Source organism: Microtus ochrogaster, unplaced genomic scaffold, assembly GCF_000317375.1.
Source record: "Microtus ochrogaster isolate Prairie Vole_2 unplaced genomic scaffold, MicOch1.0 UNK1, whole genome shotgun sequence".
Lineage (NCBI taxonomy): Eukaryota > Metazoa > Chordata > Mammalia > Rodentia > Cricetidae > Microtus > Microtus ochrogaster.
The window spans coordinates 5,015,109-5,030,611 of record NW_004949099.1 but is presented as its reverse complement, the minus strand read 5'-3'; the positions used below and the strand labels follow the sequence as shown (position 1 = coordinate 5,030,611).

The following is a 15,503-nucleotide window of genomic DNA, read 5'->3' as shown; positions in this document are numbered from 1 at the left end:
TGTCTCGAAAAACCAAAAAAAAAAAAGAAAAAAGAAAAAAAAAAAGAAAATATCCCCAGATTTGAATCAGAATTGCTTCCAGTCCCAAGCATCTGCAGGTCACTAGGAGATAGTAGAGTTGGGGCAGAGACCCTGGGGACAGCTGAGGTGGGTGTGCAAGGTGCCGGTTAAAACTTTCGAGGAAGATACAATGGTGAGGTGAGTAGTGAGGATTGTGGTTTTACGAGACATGGGTGTATACTGGGGTGAGGGTGGGGTAGATGTGTCTTGTAACTGAGTCAGAATATGAGCTGTGACCTGACTGCAGGGGTCCTGCTTTGGGTCAGAAGTTGGCTATCTTGTTCTGTGTTGGGCAGCATAGTGAATGGGACCAAGCTTTTCTGGACATAGGCCTCTGTCACATCTTTTCACTTGGGACCTTGTTGCTCCAGAGTAGCCAGAGGTATGCAGCAGTGAGTGGATGGGTCCTAATAAAGCTATTTTATAAAAGCAGGCAGGGAACTGGATGGTAGTGGAGCATGCCTTTAATTCCAGTACTAATGAGGCAGGGGTGGATGAATCTTTGTGAGTTCAGTGATAGCCAGGGTTACACCAGAGGAACTGTGTCTCAAAAGACAAACAAGCAAGCAAGGAAACAAACAAACAGTGACCATATTTGTTCCACAGGTTGTAGTTTGCTGACCACTGCTCTGTTTCTATCTGAAGTTATAAAGATTATTCCTACTGAGATTTTTATGTATTAAATGACCTGGTTCTAATTTCTTTTAAAGATTTACTTATTTTATGTGTATGAGTGTTTGCACATATGTGTGTGCACCACATATCTGAAGAACCCAGAGTCCAGAAGAGGACTTCTGATCACTTGGAGCTAGAGTTAGAGTTGTGAGCCTCCATGTGGGTGCTGGGAACCAAACTCTGTCCTCTGCAAGAACAGCAAGTGCTCTTAACCAGGGAGCCATCTCTCCAAACTAAATTCAGATTTTTAAAAAGTGGGTTCTGGTTTAATTCACAAAATTGTACCATCATCACCATATGACTGTTTAATTTTAGAACTTTTCATCAGTGTAGAAAGAAACCCAAAACCTGTAAACACTTAACTGCCAACTGCCCAGCCCCTGGCACAGTCCTCCCTCCCTTGTCAGGTTTCTGTCTGCATTGCTTGCTCTGGACTTTTCCTGGAAGTGCAGTCACATGGCACAGCCACACAGCCTTCTGACCTATCTTCTCTCTCACTAAGCCTGGTGCCTTCAATCCATGGCTTAGTACCAGGTGACAGAAGTCTGTTCTTTTTACTGTCAAGCAGCATTCCACTGTGTGGACAAACTGTTGTTTCTCTAGCCATCAGCTGATGGAATTTTGGGTTTCCACTTTGCCACTGTAAGCTTCTATATAAATACATGTTTTAGCTTCTCTTGAGTAAACCCAGAAGAGTAGGGCTGGAGAGATAGCTCAGCGGTTAAGAGCACTGGCTGCTCTTGCAGAGGACCCAGGTTAGAGTCCCAGGACACACATAGTGGCTCACAACCATCTGTAACTTTAATTCCAGGGGATCTGACACCACTTTCCATCCTCCTATTGATACAAGGCCTGCATTTATACATATAAATAAATCTTTAAGAAGCAGCTGAGTGATATGCTTTCTGATTGGCTTTCCTCAGCCAGACATGCTTTGACCTTTGTTGTCTATTTTGGTCTAGATCTCTTCTGTGAGTGACCTTGACCCTTGTAAGCTTTGTTGACTTCACTGTCTGAGAAGGGTTGTGTCTTCTCCAGGTCCCTGGTGTTACTCAACACTATCTCTGCAATTTATCAGATGTGTGAGAGCCTGTGGATGCCAGCCCTTGTGCCAGGGTATAAGCAAGTTTGGTAATGCTCATTGCATAGACAAGGAAGCTGTGGTGACTTAGCCAGGTCACATGGCCCATAGGTGGTAGAGTATGCTGCTGTTGCTCTGATTCTCTCATGCTGCAGTACTTTTCCTGGTTGTTGGCAGCTCTCTGCACGCTGCATAGACCATCTGCCTGCTGTGGTCTGAATGTGCTTTGCCTGCCTGAAACTCAAGTTAATGTTCTGTCCTCAGAGTATGAGAGCTCGGAAGTGGTGTTCCCTTTAAGAGCTGATTCGGTCAGAAGAGGGACCAATACATTCTTGCTGGATCAGCCTAGTTAGCTTTGTTTTGTTCAGTTTATACCTAGGCAAATCTGCCATCTGCCTGTCTAACCTTCTTTATTTTCACCACATTGAAGCAACATGTTTGTTATTAAACAGGGTCTTATGTAGCCCAGGTTGACCTTGAATTCACTATGTAGCTGAGGATGACCTTGAATTTTGGATCCCCTTGCTTTTGCATCTAGAGTGATGGAATTATGCTGTGGGACAATGATCTTATACCCTTTAATGATTTGTCAGTTGTATTGTTTTAATATAATTTAATTTAATGAAATGTTGATTGGCCAGGCAGGAAGTATAGGTGGGGTGATAAGAACAGGAGAATTTGGGGAAGAGGAAAGGTCATTCTGCAGTCGTGGCCCAGATGCAGAGGAAGTAAGATGAGAGCGCCTCACTGATAAAGGTACCAAGGTAATACAGACAAGAATTATGGGCTAATATAAGATATAAGAGTTAATAAGAAGCCTAAGCTACTAGGTCAACCAGTTTATAATTAATGTAGACCTCTGAGTGTTTCTTTGGGACTAAATGGCTACAGAACCGGAGGGGACAGAAACCTCTGTCAACAGAATTATAGGCATGTTCTACTGCAGCTAGTTTGCTGTAGTGCTGGGATTCAAACCAAGGGCTTCATGCATGCTAGGCAAGTACTGTATATATGAGCCATGTCCCTGATCCCTCATGAGGTATCTTGACATGAGGTCTTCACTGGATGTGACAACCAATTTTGCATATCCATTCTCTTAGGTCGTGAGCTAAAGCAAACTGGTTTCCTTTATAATTACCCGTGTTAGCATTCTACTCTGACTAAATACCTGAAGAATCAACTTAGAACAAAGAAAAGTTTACTTTGGCTCATGAGTTAAGCAGTTTTAGTCCATGGTTGTTTGACCCTATTGCTTTCCAGTATCTCCTGCAATGGCATGCTCCCACTGTCAATGGTGCCACAGGCTGGTGACCAAGTCTTTGGGGGAATTCAAGATCCAAATTGTATTGCTCTGTCATGGATGTGTTCTATTTTAGAAACTGAAAATGGACTGTCACAGGACCCCTTAAACATTCTCTTCTTGTAGCCCCCCTTTTTTTTTCCTGAGCACTTTTCATGTGGTCTCAGGTGTATAAGAACTCAAAGTAGGGCTGGGGAGATGGCTCAGAGGTTCAGAGCACTGGCTGCTGCTGGAAAGAGGTTCTGAGTTCAATTCCCGGCAACCACGTGGGGGCTCACAACCATCTGTAATGAGATCTGGTGCCCTCTTCTGGTCTACAGGCATACATGCAGGCAGAACATTGTATAAATAATAAGTAAATCTTTAAAAAAACCTCAAAGTAAGCATTAAGTCCATTTTTTACTCATAATAAATCATGCATTTATTTTGAAACAATGCTTTTGTGTTTGTATACTTTTATCATTTATCAAAGCTAAAATCAAATTTGCAGACTAACAAGATGGGTGTACTTGCTCGCTTTTACATAAAGAAATAAATGCCATCTGGGTATTTGATTCTGTAGGATACAGAGTGACAGAGTGTCTGCTATGCCTTTCAGAGCTGATGGATGGTTTGGTTTTTTTGAGTTCTGAGTGCTGGAAATGTTGCTTTGCATAAATAGTGCAAGATGGGAGAAATGCTTTTAGAGCCATTTTAGAAATCCCAAGCCAAAATTCACATACCAATTTTCTATGCAGCTTTAGTTGGCAACTCAAATAGCAATATTTCGAGGTGAGAGAGGGATTGAGACAAGGCCAGCTCAGACTGGCCTCAAACTTGCTGTAGCTGAGGATGTCTTGTACCCCTGTTCTTCCTGCCTCTACTGCACAAGTGCTGGGATTACAGGCATGTCCCACTGAGCTAGCCTCATGGAACAATTTTTAAAATCAAAATTATAACACGATAAAACCCCAAAGATAAACCAATTTGATATGTGTCGAGGCATGTCTGGAAAATATGGAAAAAAAATCCTTGTTTTTCTTAAACAATTATATTTATTTATTTGTACTTTGGTGTTTTCCCTGCATGCATGTCTGTGTGAAGGTGTGGTATCCCCTAGACAGGAGGTACAAACAGTTGTGAGCTGCCATGTGGGTACTGGGCATTGAACCCTGGTCCTCTGGAAAAGCAGCCAGTGTTCTTAACCACTGAGCTGTTTCTTTAGACCCAATTATGATATTTTTAAGAACAGAAAACTTTGTACATATATTAAAACATTGCATTTATAACACATGGTGGTTTCAAATCTGAGCACAGTAGAATGCCCCATACAAAGTGTTCATGTTAGCCAGATGTAATTGCCCATGACTTTAATCCCATCCCTGGGAAAGCAGAAGCACGTGGACTTCTGTGAGTTCAACATCTGCCTGATCAACACAGTGGGACCCTGTTTCAGTAAAAATAAAAACAGAACAAAAAGCCTACCAAAGTGCACATGTTGCATGTTCAAAACCAAGGTTGCAGTAAAGTTAGGGTACAACATTATACATTTGAGCTTTGATTATTTTCTGGTCATTGCCCCTATGTAGAAATGTTTTTTGTGGACCCCACATTTAGTCATAGAAACAAGCCATGGTTTAAGAGCTGGGGACCAAGACATTGCCCTATTGACATGATGTTGTTTGCAGTGTGTTTCCAGAGTGATTTCCCATCCCTCATGTACCATGCGCATCAGTGAAATGGAACTGAGCATGCTCCAGGTCCCCAGAGATACCCTCATACCTCTGCTTGTGCTGTACCTTTGGGATGGGGGTTCTGGGCCCAAGTCTTTGCTGTCAGAGCCCTGCATCCTCCAGGCCTTTCTGTTTGGGTGTTCCTCCTCCCTGTCTGCCCTGGCTTCCCAGGCACAGTTTGCTCTTTCCCGCTGACTTCTCTCAGGCCTTTCTGGCCGTGGTGTTCAGGGCTTGTTTTACTTTGTTGAGCTTAGCTCTTGGCTTTATTCTTCCCACTACTTCTAGACTTTGGAGCCAGTGAGCATCGGACATGTGTTTGTTCATTTGAGTTACATAATGATTTTCTGTGACCCTCCTCCCTTGTGTCCTATGGACTAGGACAGAAGAGGTATGTCCTCTGACTTCTCAGCCCCTGGATCCTGGTTTATATCTCTTGACTGTGAGGCTTTGGGGTTGCACACATGTTGCTCATAAGTACTTCTCAAGTGGAGAAGCAAGACTTTGGGCCTGATCTGTGGGGTCATTTTGCCTTTTGCATCTTATAAACATATAACCCCACCCTACCCCCATGTCACTCCTGGGGCAGGCTTACTTGGTGGTCCCTCCCTCACTCTCCCTTCTTGAAGCACTGCAGGCCACAAAAAGGGAGCCATTGTAACCAGTGTCCACCCTGCACACAGAACAGGTTCCCACAGGGTTCTATGCTCAGAAGTGGCCAGCTTGGCTTCATACTTCATGCTCAAATCCTGCTCTCTGGAAGTCCATAATTGTGGACTGTGGTTGAATAGTGGAGTGTGTGCTGGTGACATGGAGCCTTAGCAATTCTGGGTGCTGCATCCTTGCCACCTTCATGCGTCCTGGAATGGCTTCTATGCCACTTCCCTCTGACTCTTGGTTCCCTGGATCCTCCTGTTCCCTTTCCTCATTCTTAACCATTTACACCCTCTCCCTGTAGACTCCTGGTGGGGTGAGTTGGGTGCATGTGTAGGGAAGGGCCACCCATTTAGGAAGGAAGGATGTGACTTGAGTTCTCTACATCCCAACCCAGGTGGGATGCCATTTGGTGGTGCAATGGCTAGTGGGAAAAACCAGTAGTTGGCTGTTCCTGGCCCATTTGTGTCCTAAGTTACGGGGCAGGGTTTCAAGGCCCCTCTGTGGGTCTGTCCTCACCTTTCAACTAGCTCACTCCCTGAGGTAGCATGCCCTCAGCTGGTTCCATACCTTTGGAAGGGTCTCCTGTTTGTTTGTTTGTTTGTTTGTTTGTTTAACCTTCTGGCACTTTCTACTGCCTTGCTTAAAAGACATCTGCAAATACAGAGGGCCTGGAAAATTCTAGTCAGTTCCCCAGGCACATCCTTCCGATTTGGTGAAACTTTAAGAAGTTCTTCCTACTCTGGGAGTCTCCTCTAATCTTGTGAATGTGGGAAACAGGGTGGGGTGAGAGAGGTGCTAACAACTCAACCCAGGAGCCATAGTGCTGCCCTATTTTATGAGACAGGCCTCTTGTGGGGTGTCTGCCTCTCCTGCCCTCCTCTTCCTCCTGCTCACTGGAGACACTTTCTCCCTCTTGCTCACTGAGGACACTTTCTGTCTTAAGATTTATTTATTTTTTTTTCCCAGCTAGAAAAATTTATTTATTTATTTATTTATTTATTTATTTATTTTTTATTAAGGATTTCTGCCTCCTCCCCGCCACTGCCTCCCATTTCCCTCCCCCTCCCCCACTAATTAAGATTTATTTTGAATTATGTGTATGTGTGGGTTTGTGACCTCCAGGTACTCTTGGAGGTTAGGACCTGGAATTACAGGTAACTGTTCACCAGTGTGGGTGGTGGGAACCAAACTCAGATCCTCTCTAAGTATATAACCTCTCTAAGTGGCTCTTAATCACTAAGCCATCTCTGTGGCCCACTGGAGACACTTTCCTGAATTGATCCAGTAGATCCATAGGATGGAGTTGTTGATCCCATTTTATAATAGATAAAGGAGTCTGGAGTGAGGCAGGAGGAACTCCTAGAGTACTCTTGATAATGCAAATGCCATGGTCAAGGAAGTAGATTACCCATTAGGTTATCATATTGAATGGCTAGTAGTGATTATATAACCTAAATGGGTCATAAGGTATCCTCTATCCTCTTGTTTTCATCAGCATCCTACAGGGTCAGCCTGTTTGGTTCTGCCATGAGGAGCTAGAAACGGACTAGCCTGGGGCGGTGTGGGCTTTCCATGGGGCGGAAAACAAAAGAGGTTCCTGTGGTTCCAGCTGTGTCCCAGAAAGGGACTACGCTGTGAGGTGGTGTGCACCTTGTCTCTGGGGTGTGGTAGAAAGGGCTCAGCCCCCATGCAATGAAAGCAGCTGGGTTGATGAGAGCACCTTGATGTCCTTGCCATGCATATTCAAGGTGTGGATTTCAGTATCTGCCTCGTGGTGTTAGGGAAACAAGCTTCTTTGGTCCAAGGGTTTCCTTAGCGTTTTAGAACCATAGCTTTTTGTCTGTTCAACACTTCTCTGTACCCTCACCCTTTCTGGATGAGGCTTACCTGTCCAGATGTGGAAAGATGCTCAAGGAACTTTAAGAAGAGGGCCCCTTCTTCTAGTCTCCCTGGAAGTAAAGGCCAAGACCATCTTTGTCTGGCCTTTTTGCTAAGTGTAGTTTGATTTGGGCTTTAAAAACAAAGACTTTTTTTTTAATCTGTATTTATATATATGTGTGTGTGTGTGCCCGAGTTTTCATGCTACACCACCTGCATGCAGGTGCCTACACAATCCAGAGAGCGTCAGATTTCCAGGAACTAGAGTGACAGGCGGTTATGAGCCACATGATGTGGATTCTGGGAACCAAACTTGAATCTCCTGGAGGAGCAGTCAGCACTCTTAACCCCTGAGTCAGCCCTCTAGCCTCTGATTTGGCCTTTGAGATGTTGGGTGGAGAACATGAGATTCCAGGGTGGTTTGACTAAGTAATATCCTATTTTATGATTTGGGTCTGAACTGTCTCTCATAGACTCTTGTTGACTTGGGTACATGTGCAGGAGTGTTCCGAGATGGGTCATGAAGGATCTGACCTTGTCAGTTGATGGCTTCATGAGCTTTCAACAGGCTGCAAAGTCAGGAGATGGTTCCAGGCTGAACAGCCATTGAGAGCATGCCCTTATGTTCTGTATCTTGTCTCCATTTCTTCCCTCTGTCCTTAATTCTTGACTCCAGGAAGGTGAGGAGCTTTGCCTTGCTCTCCCTTTGTGGCCCCTGCTGCTGAGATGCATTCCCATGCTCCTGTACCTTGAAGGGAGGCATTCTATCTTCAGGAGATGACAAGAAGGAGGATTAATAGCTTAGGTGTCAGTGGCCTCCTAAGGTGTCTACACCTACAGAGGGTTCAAGGTTAAGTGGGGAGGGACAGGCCTGAGTTCAAATCTTGGCTCAGCCCTTTATGGTAAGAAGCAAGTACCACCATTCCTTTGAGCCTTAGTTTCCCCTTTCTGAAAAAGAGGTCATGGTATGTACCTTGCAGGGGTGTAGTGCTGAGCGTTGTGTCTTCATGTAGTCGTCAGAATTGTCATCTCCCTGTCCCTGGACTCTAGGGAGCAAACTCATGCGTTTCTGCCTCTAAATTCTTTTACAGGGAATACCTTCAGCACCCTGGCAGGGCTGGTCTTTGATTGGACAATTGTGAAGGATACAGAGGCCAACGGATTCTCAGATTCTCACAATGCCCTACGGTAAGAGGCTCTGTGACAAGGCCTGGCTACCTTTGAGTGGATGCAGAAATTTGAGTCCTTAGGCTTTCTCCTGTTAGTGAAGAGGCTAGGACACCTCTCAGGATGCTTGGTGCTTACAGTGATTGATTGGGAAGAGTTTAGTGCTTCCCAAGCATGCAAGCAGCTGTCTGTAGCTTTGGTTCCAGGGGATCCACACCTTCTTCTGACCTTCACAAGCACTGCATGTACATGGAGCACAGATATATGCAGGTAAGACACACATCAAAATAAAAGTAAATATTTTTTTAAAAAAATCAGGAAGTTCACCCATATGCATGCTATCTTCAGAACGTATACTAGCAACCCACGGTCACATACTACATGCTGTCACTTTCCTTTTTCTTTTTTTCCCCTGTCAGCCTGGACAATCCCTTGGTCTTTCTTTGATTTTTCAGGGTCTTGACACTTATGAAAATGACAGTCCAGGTGGTGTGTGTCTGATGCTGGTGTGGTCCTGGGCATGGGACCTAGGTCGTGTGCGTACTAGGCTGCACTCTTTTACTGAGCTATTGGATGATTAACCACAGCTTAGCACAGCGCGGGATTCATCCTGGGGAGGCAGTAAGCGTGTCCTGCAGGCTGCTCCTTTTTGGGCAGAGCAGGGGGCTTGTTGTAAATTGCTGGCTGAAAGAAAGACAATGTAGGGACACATAAGCCAGCAGGGTTCACTATGTGACATTTCTGCTGAGCTGATCAGCATTAATGACCCTTTTTGAGTTGGGGCCTTGGGTTTGCCTTTTAATGTGAGTTTTCCTTGTGGACTCAGCTGATTGTCTCAAATTCCAGTGTTGATAGAGTGTCCATTCCCAAGATCAGGTGTATTCCACAGACACATTGCTGCTCTGACTCAGACAGTGGCAAAGATGTGTTTCTAATGTTTTCAGGCAGTATGGTTTTTGACATCAGCACCCCTTATTCAGGGGTCTGTCAGGAGGAGACCCTGATAATAATGAATGCCACACTGGGTTCTGAGAAACTCTATGCTCAGGTCTCATGATGCATTTTCCTTTCAGAATTCTCACCTTCTTGGAATCTACGTATATCCCGCCTTCCTACATCTCAGAGATGGAGAAGGCAGCCAAGCAGGGCGATACCATCCTAGTGTCTGGGATGAAGACTGGAAGCTCTAAGCTCAAGGCTCGCATTCAGGAGGCTGTCTACAAGGTGGGCCTAAGTTCACTGTGCTGTCCCCACAGTGGGGTAAGGATGACAGTGGACTACAGAACGGGCTCGAGGGAGTTATGACTTCTGTGTCTTTCTGTTTGTTTGATGTGTGAGCCATGGCATAGGGAAGGGAGGCCGAGGCTCCAGGAGTCAGTGTCACAGATGTCACAGTATCTGTTCCCCAGTTTTGAAGGAGATACCTCATTTCCAGGAAGTGCTCTCCATCCTGATGCAGGGGCACACCTACCATCTGAGACTGGCTTCATGGCTTTTTGTGGATGGTTGTTTCTCCCCACCTTTTCCCAGTTAGTAAAAGGCTTTTCCTACCAGCCTTGCTAGGCAGCACCTGCCCTGTGTCCAGACCTGTGTAGGCCATTGGGGTACTGAAGCAAATCTATGGAGATGGAAGATGGCCATAAATCCACCCAGAAAACTCTAGGTCTGTTGTCATTCCTGTCAACAAGCATCATTTCTGCCATCAGTTTTCTCCGACAATGAAAGCCACAGCTCCTGGGGAATCTGGCACCCAGGGTAAACTGGACAGGAGACCCTGTCATCCTTCTGCTTAGTCTCTCAGGTTGCTCCTGAGGTCTAGACTGGACCTGAGGGTTGAGCTGGGGAAGAGACCAGGGAGTAGGAACTGAGTACACATAGCAGTCCCCTTTCTGGTCATCCTGGACCTCTGAGCATTTGTGGAGTGAGAGCCTGAGCACTGGTAGCCACAGCATCTGTAGACATTGCTCTTGGCTCTTCTGGTTTCTTTCTGTGTAGTTACTGTCACTTTATATCAAGATAGGACATGGGAAAGGTACAGTGAGTAGTCATATGTTTTTTCAGTGACAGTTTTGAGTGCATCCTGGTACCATACCCATGGGATTCTCCTGGGGTCTAGGCTGTAGGGTTACAAGTGATATCCTGTTTCTCCATGTCTCAGTAAGGACATACTCAGAAGTCAAAAAATTAAACAGTTCTGGGGCTTTAGCTGTACCTGAGCTGTGTACCTAGTATGGGCCAGTCTTGGTATTGGTCCCCAGCACCATATAAAAATATAACGAACTGGGCTCTAGAGATGGCTTAGTAGTTAAATGTGCTTGCTGATCTTACAAAGAGCTCAAGTTCATTTCCCAATAACTACATCAGGTGGCTCAGAATCTAGATATAGGGTAGCCCCTGGCCTCCGTAGGCACACTCACACATGTAGTATATACACACAGAGACACACATATATACACATAATTTACGAGAAAATAAATGTTTAAAAAAAAAACCAAACAACAACAACAACAAAACAACCATGGGTTGAAGAGATGATTTAGCAGTTAAGAGCACTTGCAGAGGACCTGGGTTTGGTTCCCAGTACCCACGTGGTAGCTCATAACCATCTGTAACTCCAGATCCAGAGGATCCAATACCTCTTCTGGCCTTAGTGGGAATGAGGTATGCATGTGGTGCACAGACACACATGCATTCTAAACACCACACCCATATTATTAAAACACACACGCACGCACACACGTGCACACGCACATGTAGCCACAGAGCATACCACTATCACCCCAAAACCAAAAAAGCCTTAAACCTTTCTGACCCACAATTCCTCTGCTCCGGTTCCTCACCCCACCTCACCCTCTTTCTCCTTTTCTCTGTGCTAAGAATGTTCGCCCTGCGGAGGTAAGGCTGCTGATCTTGGAGAATATCCTTCTGAATCCAGCCTATGATGTCTACCTGCTGGTGGGGACGTCCATTCGCTACAAGGTTCAGAAGATCAGGCAAGGGAAAATTACAGGTACGTTTATGATTCAGAAGTCATGTTAGATGTTTCCCTCTTTCTTTTAAAAAGTATTTTATTTTTTTATGTATATGAGTGTCTTGCCTGAATATTGAGGGGCGGCCTCTGTGCACACAGTACCTGTGGAAGCCAGAAGAGGGCAGTGGATCCACTGGAACTGGAGTTAGCCACTATGGTAGTGAGCTACTGTATAGGTACTGGGAACTGACCCTGGGTCCTCTGTGAAAGAAGCTGGTGATCTTAACCACTGAACTCTCTCTTCAACCACTTCCCTGTTTCTTACTGTGATAAAATACACGGCACAGGAAGTTCACTGCCATAAAGCTTTTGTGTGTACAGATCTGTGGCGTTACATTCCTTCACAGCACTTTGTAACTGTCACCTCCATCCATCTCCAGAACTTTTTCAATGTCCTCATTAAACACACCCCATCCCTCTTCTTCACACCCAACACCCACTAACCACTGTCTAATGGACCTCAGTTACATGCAATCCTGTGTACTTGTTCTGCAACTGGAATCCTATTGCCTGTGTCCTCAAGGTCTGTTGCCATCTAGTCCTTGAGGTATCAGACCACATTTTATTCATCTGTCTGTCCTTTGACAGTTGGCATGGCTCCATCTTTTTTTTTTTTTTTTTTTTGTCATGAAGAGTGCTGTGAACTCGGGTGTGCTTATAGCTGAGTCCCTGCTTTCAATTCTTCTGGCTGCATTTAGAGCAACTCCAGACCTAATGGCTCACGTTGGACCAGGTTGTGCCCATGGCCTGCCTCTGACTGATGAGCAAAGTTGAGCTTTGTCTTGGGTGGACCATTTCTACTCAGAATGTGAGAAAAAACATAATTGACAAGAGTGGAGCTATTCTGGAAATTCTATGGTACTGGGTACTGTATTTTAGGTGAGGGTGGATGAGCTGGTTCTCCTAGAAATCCTGGCGATGTAGTTCATAGATGCAGGAGTATGTTGTCAGAACACAGTGCTCAGAGGACCTCAAGACTAGTGTGCTGCATTCAGGGTTGTTCATCTAAGGGCTTCAGCACATGACTCCCCAGGTGACCACCAGAGTGGCAGGTGGCATTTAAGAGGCCTATAAATGCTGCTACCTACAAGAGACTTAAGGCCTACAGTTTCCTACATTGAATTCTAGGTTGCATAGCCGTTCATGGATGGGAACCTGAGAGGTACCACGTCTATGAACCACCAGCGGTGTCTGGTTAGTCATCCTGGAGTAGGTATTGCTTGGTCCATTTGAAGCGCTCTACCTCCTGCTTTTGTATCCAGTTCTCTGAGGACAAAGAGAGAAGCAAGCTTGTGTTTTGTGAGTGTCTGCTGCATGCTGAGCAGGTGGATCAGCCTTCTGAGTGGTGTCCAGTCAGGGTAAGGATACTGTACAAGAGGATGTGCAGGGAGCCCAGTCCAAGGGTCCTGTCAAAGCTGGATATTACCTTTGACTGAGGAAAGAAGTTATGGAAGGACAAGGATGGTTCTAAGACTGTGGCAAGGTTTTCTGGAACTTGGTGAAGCAGTTATAAGTGGAGTTCTGTGGTCGCCAGTGTGACATCGTAAGAAGGAACATGGTTGGGAGAGCGAAAAGCCAGAGAACACAAGCAGGCTTGTATAAAATTCTGCAAGGACACAGATCAGGAAAGGCATTGCCTTAAAGGATGAGGACCTGGAAAGGGTAGCGTTGTGGTTGTCCTCTGAGCTAAGCAACTGGCATCTTGGGACATTCACTTGTGCTCCTTGCAAAAGATCATCCCAGCTAGGTTCACTTACAGTTTACATCCCACATAGAGAACAGGAAAGGCACATGGACTTCTCACCTGAATATCCAGCTGCTCCTGCCACCTGGCTGCCTTAACTGCATGGGCCTACAGGAAAGCCAACACCCTGCTGGGTAAGGCTTGGGCTGGTTGCGTGAGGAGTACCCACATCCCTGTAAGCAACTCCTCACCTGTGCTCTGTAAGGAAGTCCAATAAACTCCTTGGTTCCCCAGAGTGAACTTTGGTGGAATTGTGCCTCGGCTTTTCATTGGGCTCTTGGAAGGAAAGGTGGCTTTTGCTTACATTCCCCTGGAGAAGAAATTGTACCTACAGGTGGACATTGCCGAAAGTGTTTCACTAGGACTGAGCACCTCTGAAGTTCAGAATAGTTTTGAGAACTCTTCCTTTTAGGACTTGGCAGTCCTGGGAGGTGAGCTTCTTGAAGACCCCCTGGTGTAGGCAGGGACACAGAGGAAAACCTGAAGGCCACAGAACTATAGAGTCCAACTGAGTATTATCTTTTTGCTGCTGTCCCCTCAAAAGAAAATCAAGAAAACATACTAAGGATAGTGTCTGGGCTTTGTATTTCTTCTAGCAATAAGGTGGAGATGGTCTACTATACAGGGTCCATTAGAGATGACACTGGCCAGGTTGGGAGAGGAGGGGAAGCCAGCATGGCTGGGAGGCACTGGCCTGGTATATTAAGGAGCTTATCATAAATCAGCACCCAAGTTCACCCGGCCCTGCTTCCTGACTGTGGATGTGTGTAACCAGCCGCCTCATACTTCCCCTATTGTACCTTTCAAACTGTGAGCCCAAAGCCCTTTTCTTCCTCAAATTTCTATTGTCGGGCCTTTTGGTAAATAGCTAGCATAGTGGTTCATGGCTCAGAGAATTGGACCTACCAAAGGTTCAGAAACTTTGGAGATTTGGTGACTCATCTGCCGTAGAAATTGAGGGTAACAGCCCAGGAGAGACATCCCAGAGCCAGAAAGAGGCGAGTCCCCTGCTCTCATTAGTTGGTCACATGCCTATGTGATGGTTGATGATGTTGGCCAGGCATGGAGAGGCTTCTGGAGGATGCCCTGGGAAATAGCCTGCCAGCATTGGTTTACCAGGAGCAGAGTACACAGGTGGCGCCCCCGCCATTTTCTTCATATGGTCTTTTTTCCCCATCACTGTCTTTTGAGTGTTTTTATCATGTTTAGTTGTTGGCATATCTTTTAACTTCCAGAGCTGGATTTACCCATTTCCTGTTTGGAAATTAATATCCAACTTATATTAATTTATATTTTCTTTCATAAATTTATGAAGTCTAGAAATTGGGAATTTTACTGAGACTTTCACATTAAAGAAATCTGTGGCCGGTCATGGTAGTGTCTCTGATCAGGCCCTCAGGAGGATGAAGCAGGCAGATCATGAATATGGATGATCCTGGGGTACAATACGCTATCAAAGTCAGCCTGGGCTATGGATCAAGGCCTTGTCTCAAATAGAAAAGCATGAAGATTCATTGAAAGTGATCAAAGAGGCACCCCTTCCCAGTCAGAAATTCTGAATTTACAGCAGCTTTTCAAGATGAATGTTTTGGTTTGAGTATAGATGTTGACAGTTTGGATGACCTGCAGAAATCTTTTAGTTATGTGTATGAATGCTTTGCCTGCATGTATGTGCTCCATATGTGTTCCTGCAGAGGGCAGAAGAGGACATTGGATCCCATGGAACAGGCATTACAGATGATTTATGAGCTTCCATGTAGGTGCTGGGAATAAATCAAACAAGTGTTCTTAACCACTGAGCCACTTCTCTTGCCCCCAGAACCTTCTAATTAAAATATATGTGTGTATGTATATATGTGTATGCATATTTATATTATTAGATATATAATGTGTATGGGTGTTTCTTGCATGTTTATCTAAGCACCACTGTGTGCCTGATGTCTGGAGGCCGGAATAGGGTGTTAGATACTTGTGATCTACTACTATATGTGTGCTGGAAATTGAAACTGGGTCCTTTGGAGTAGTGGCCAGTGCTCTTAATACCCAAACTATTTCTTTAGCCCCAGCTGTAAGAACCTTCTAACACAAAACAGGAACACAGGCTTAGCCAGCATAGCACCTCTGAGGTACCTCTCCAGTCCAACTCATTCTTTTTTTTTTTTTATTGAGAAAAGGAAAAAAAAAACAAGTTTCCACCTCCT

General features: G+C 45.2%; 1 protein-coding gene across 1 annotated transcript in view; it reads left to right on the top strand.

Annotated features, from left to right (window-relative positions):
* Nup210 (nucleoporin 210) overlaps positions 1 to 15,503 on the top strand; it is a 103,475-nt gene that overhangs the window by 16,508 nt on the left and 71,464 nt on the right. Inside the window, exons 4-6 of the mRNA XM_005364880.3 lie at positions 8,452 to 8,548; positions 9,601 to 9,751; positions 11,405 to 11,537. Coding sequence (XP_005364937.1) covers positions 8,452 to 8,548; positions 9,601 to 9,751; positions 11,405 to 11,537 — 381 coding nt within the window. The remainder of the gene's footprint in view (positions 1 to 8,451; positions 8,549 to 9,600; positions 9,752 to 11,404; positions 11,538 to 15,503) is intronic.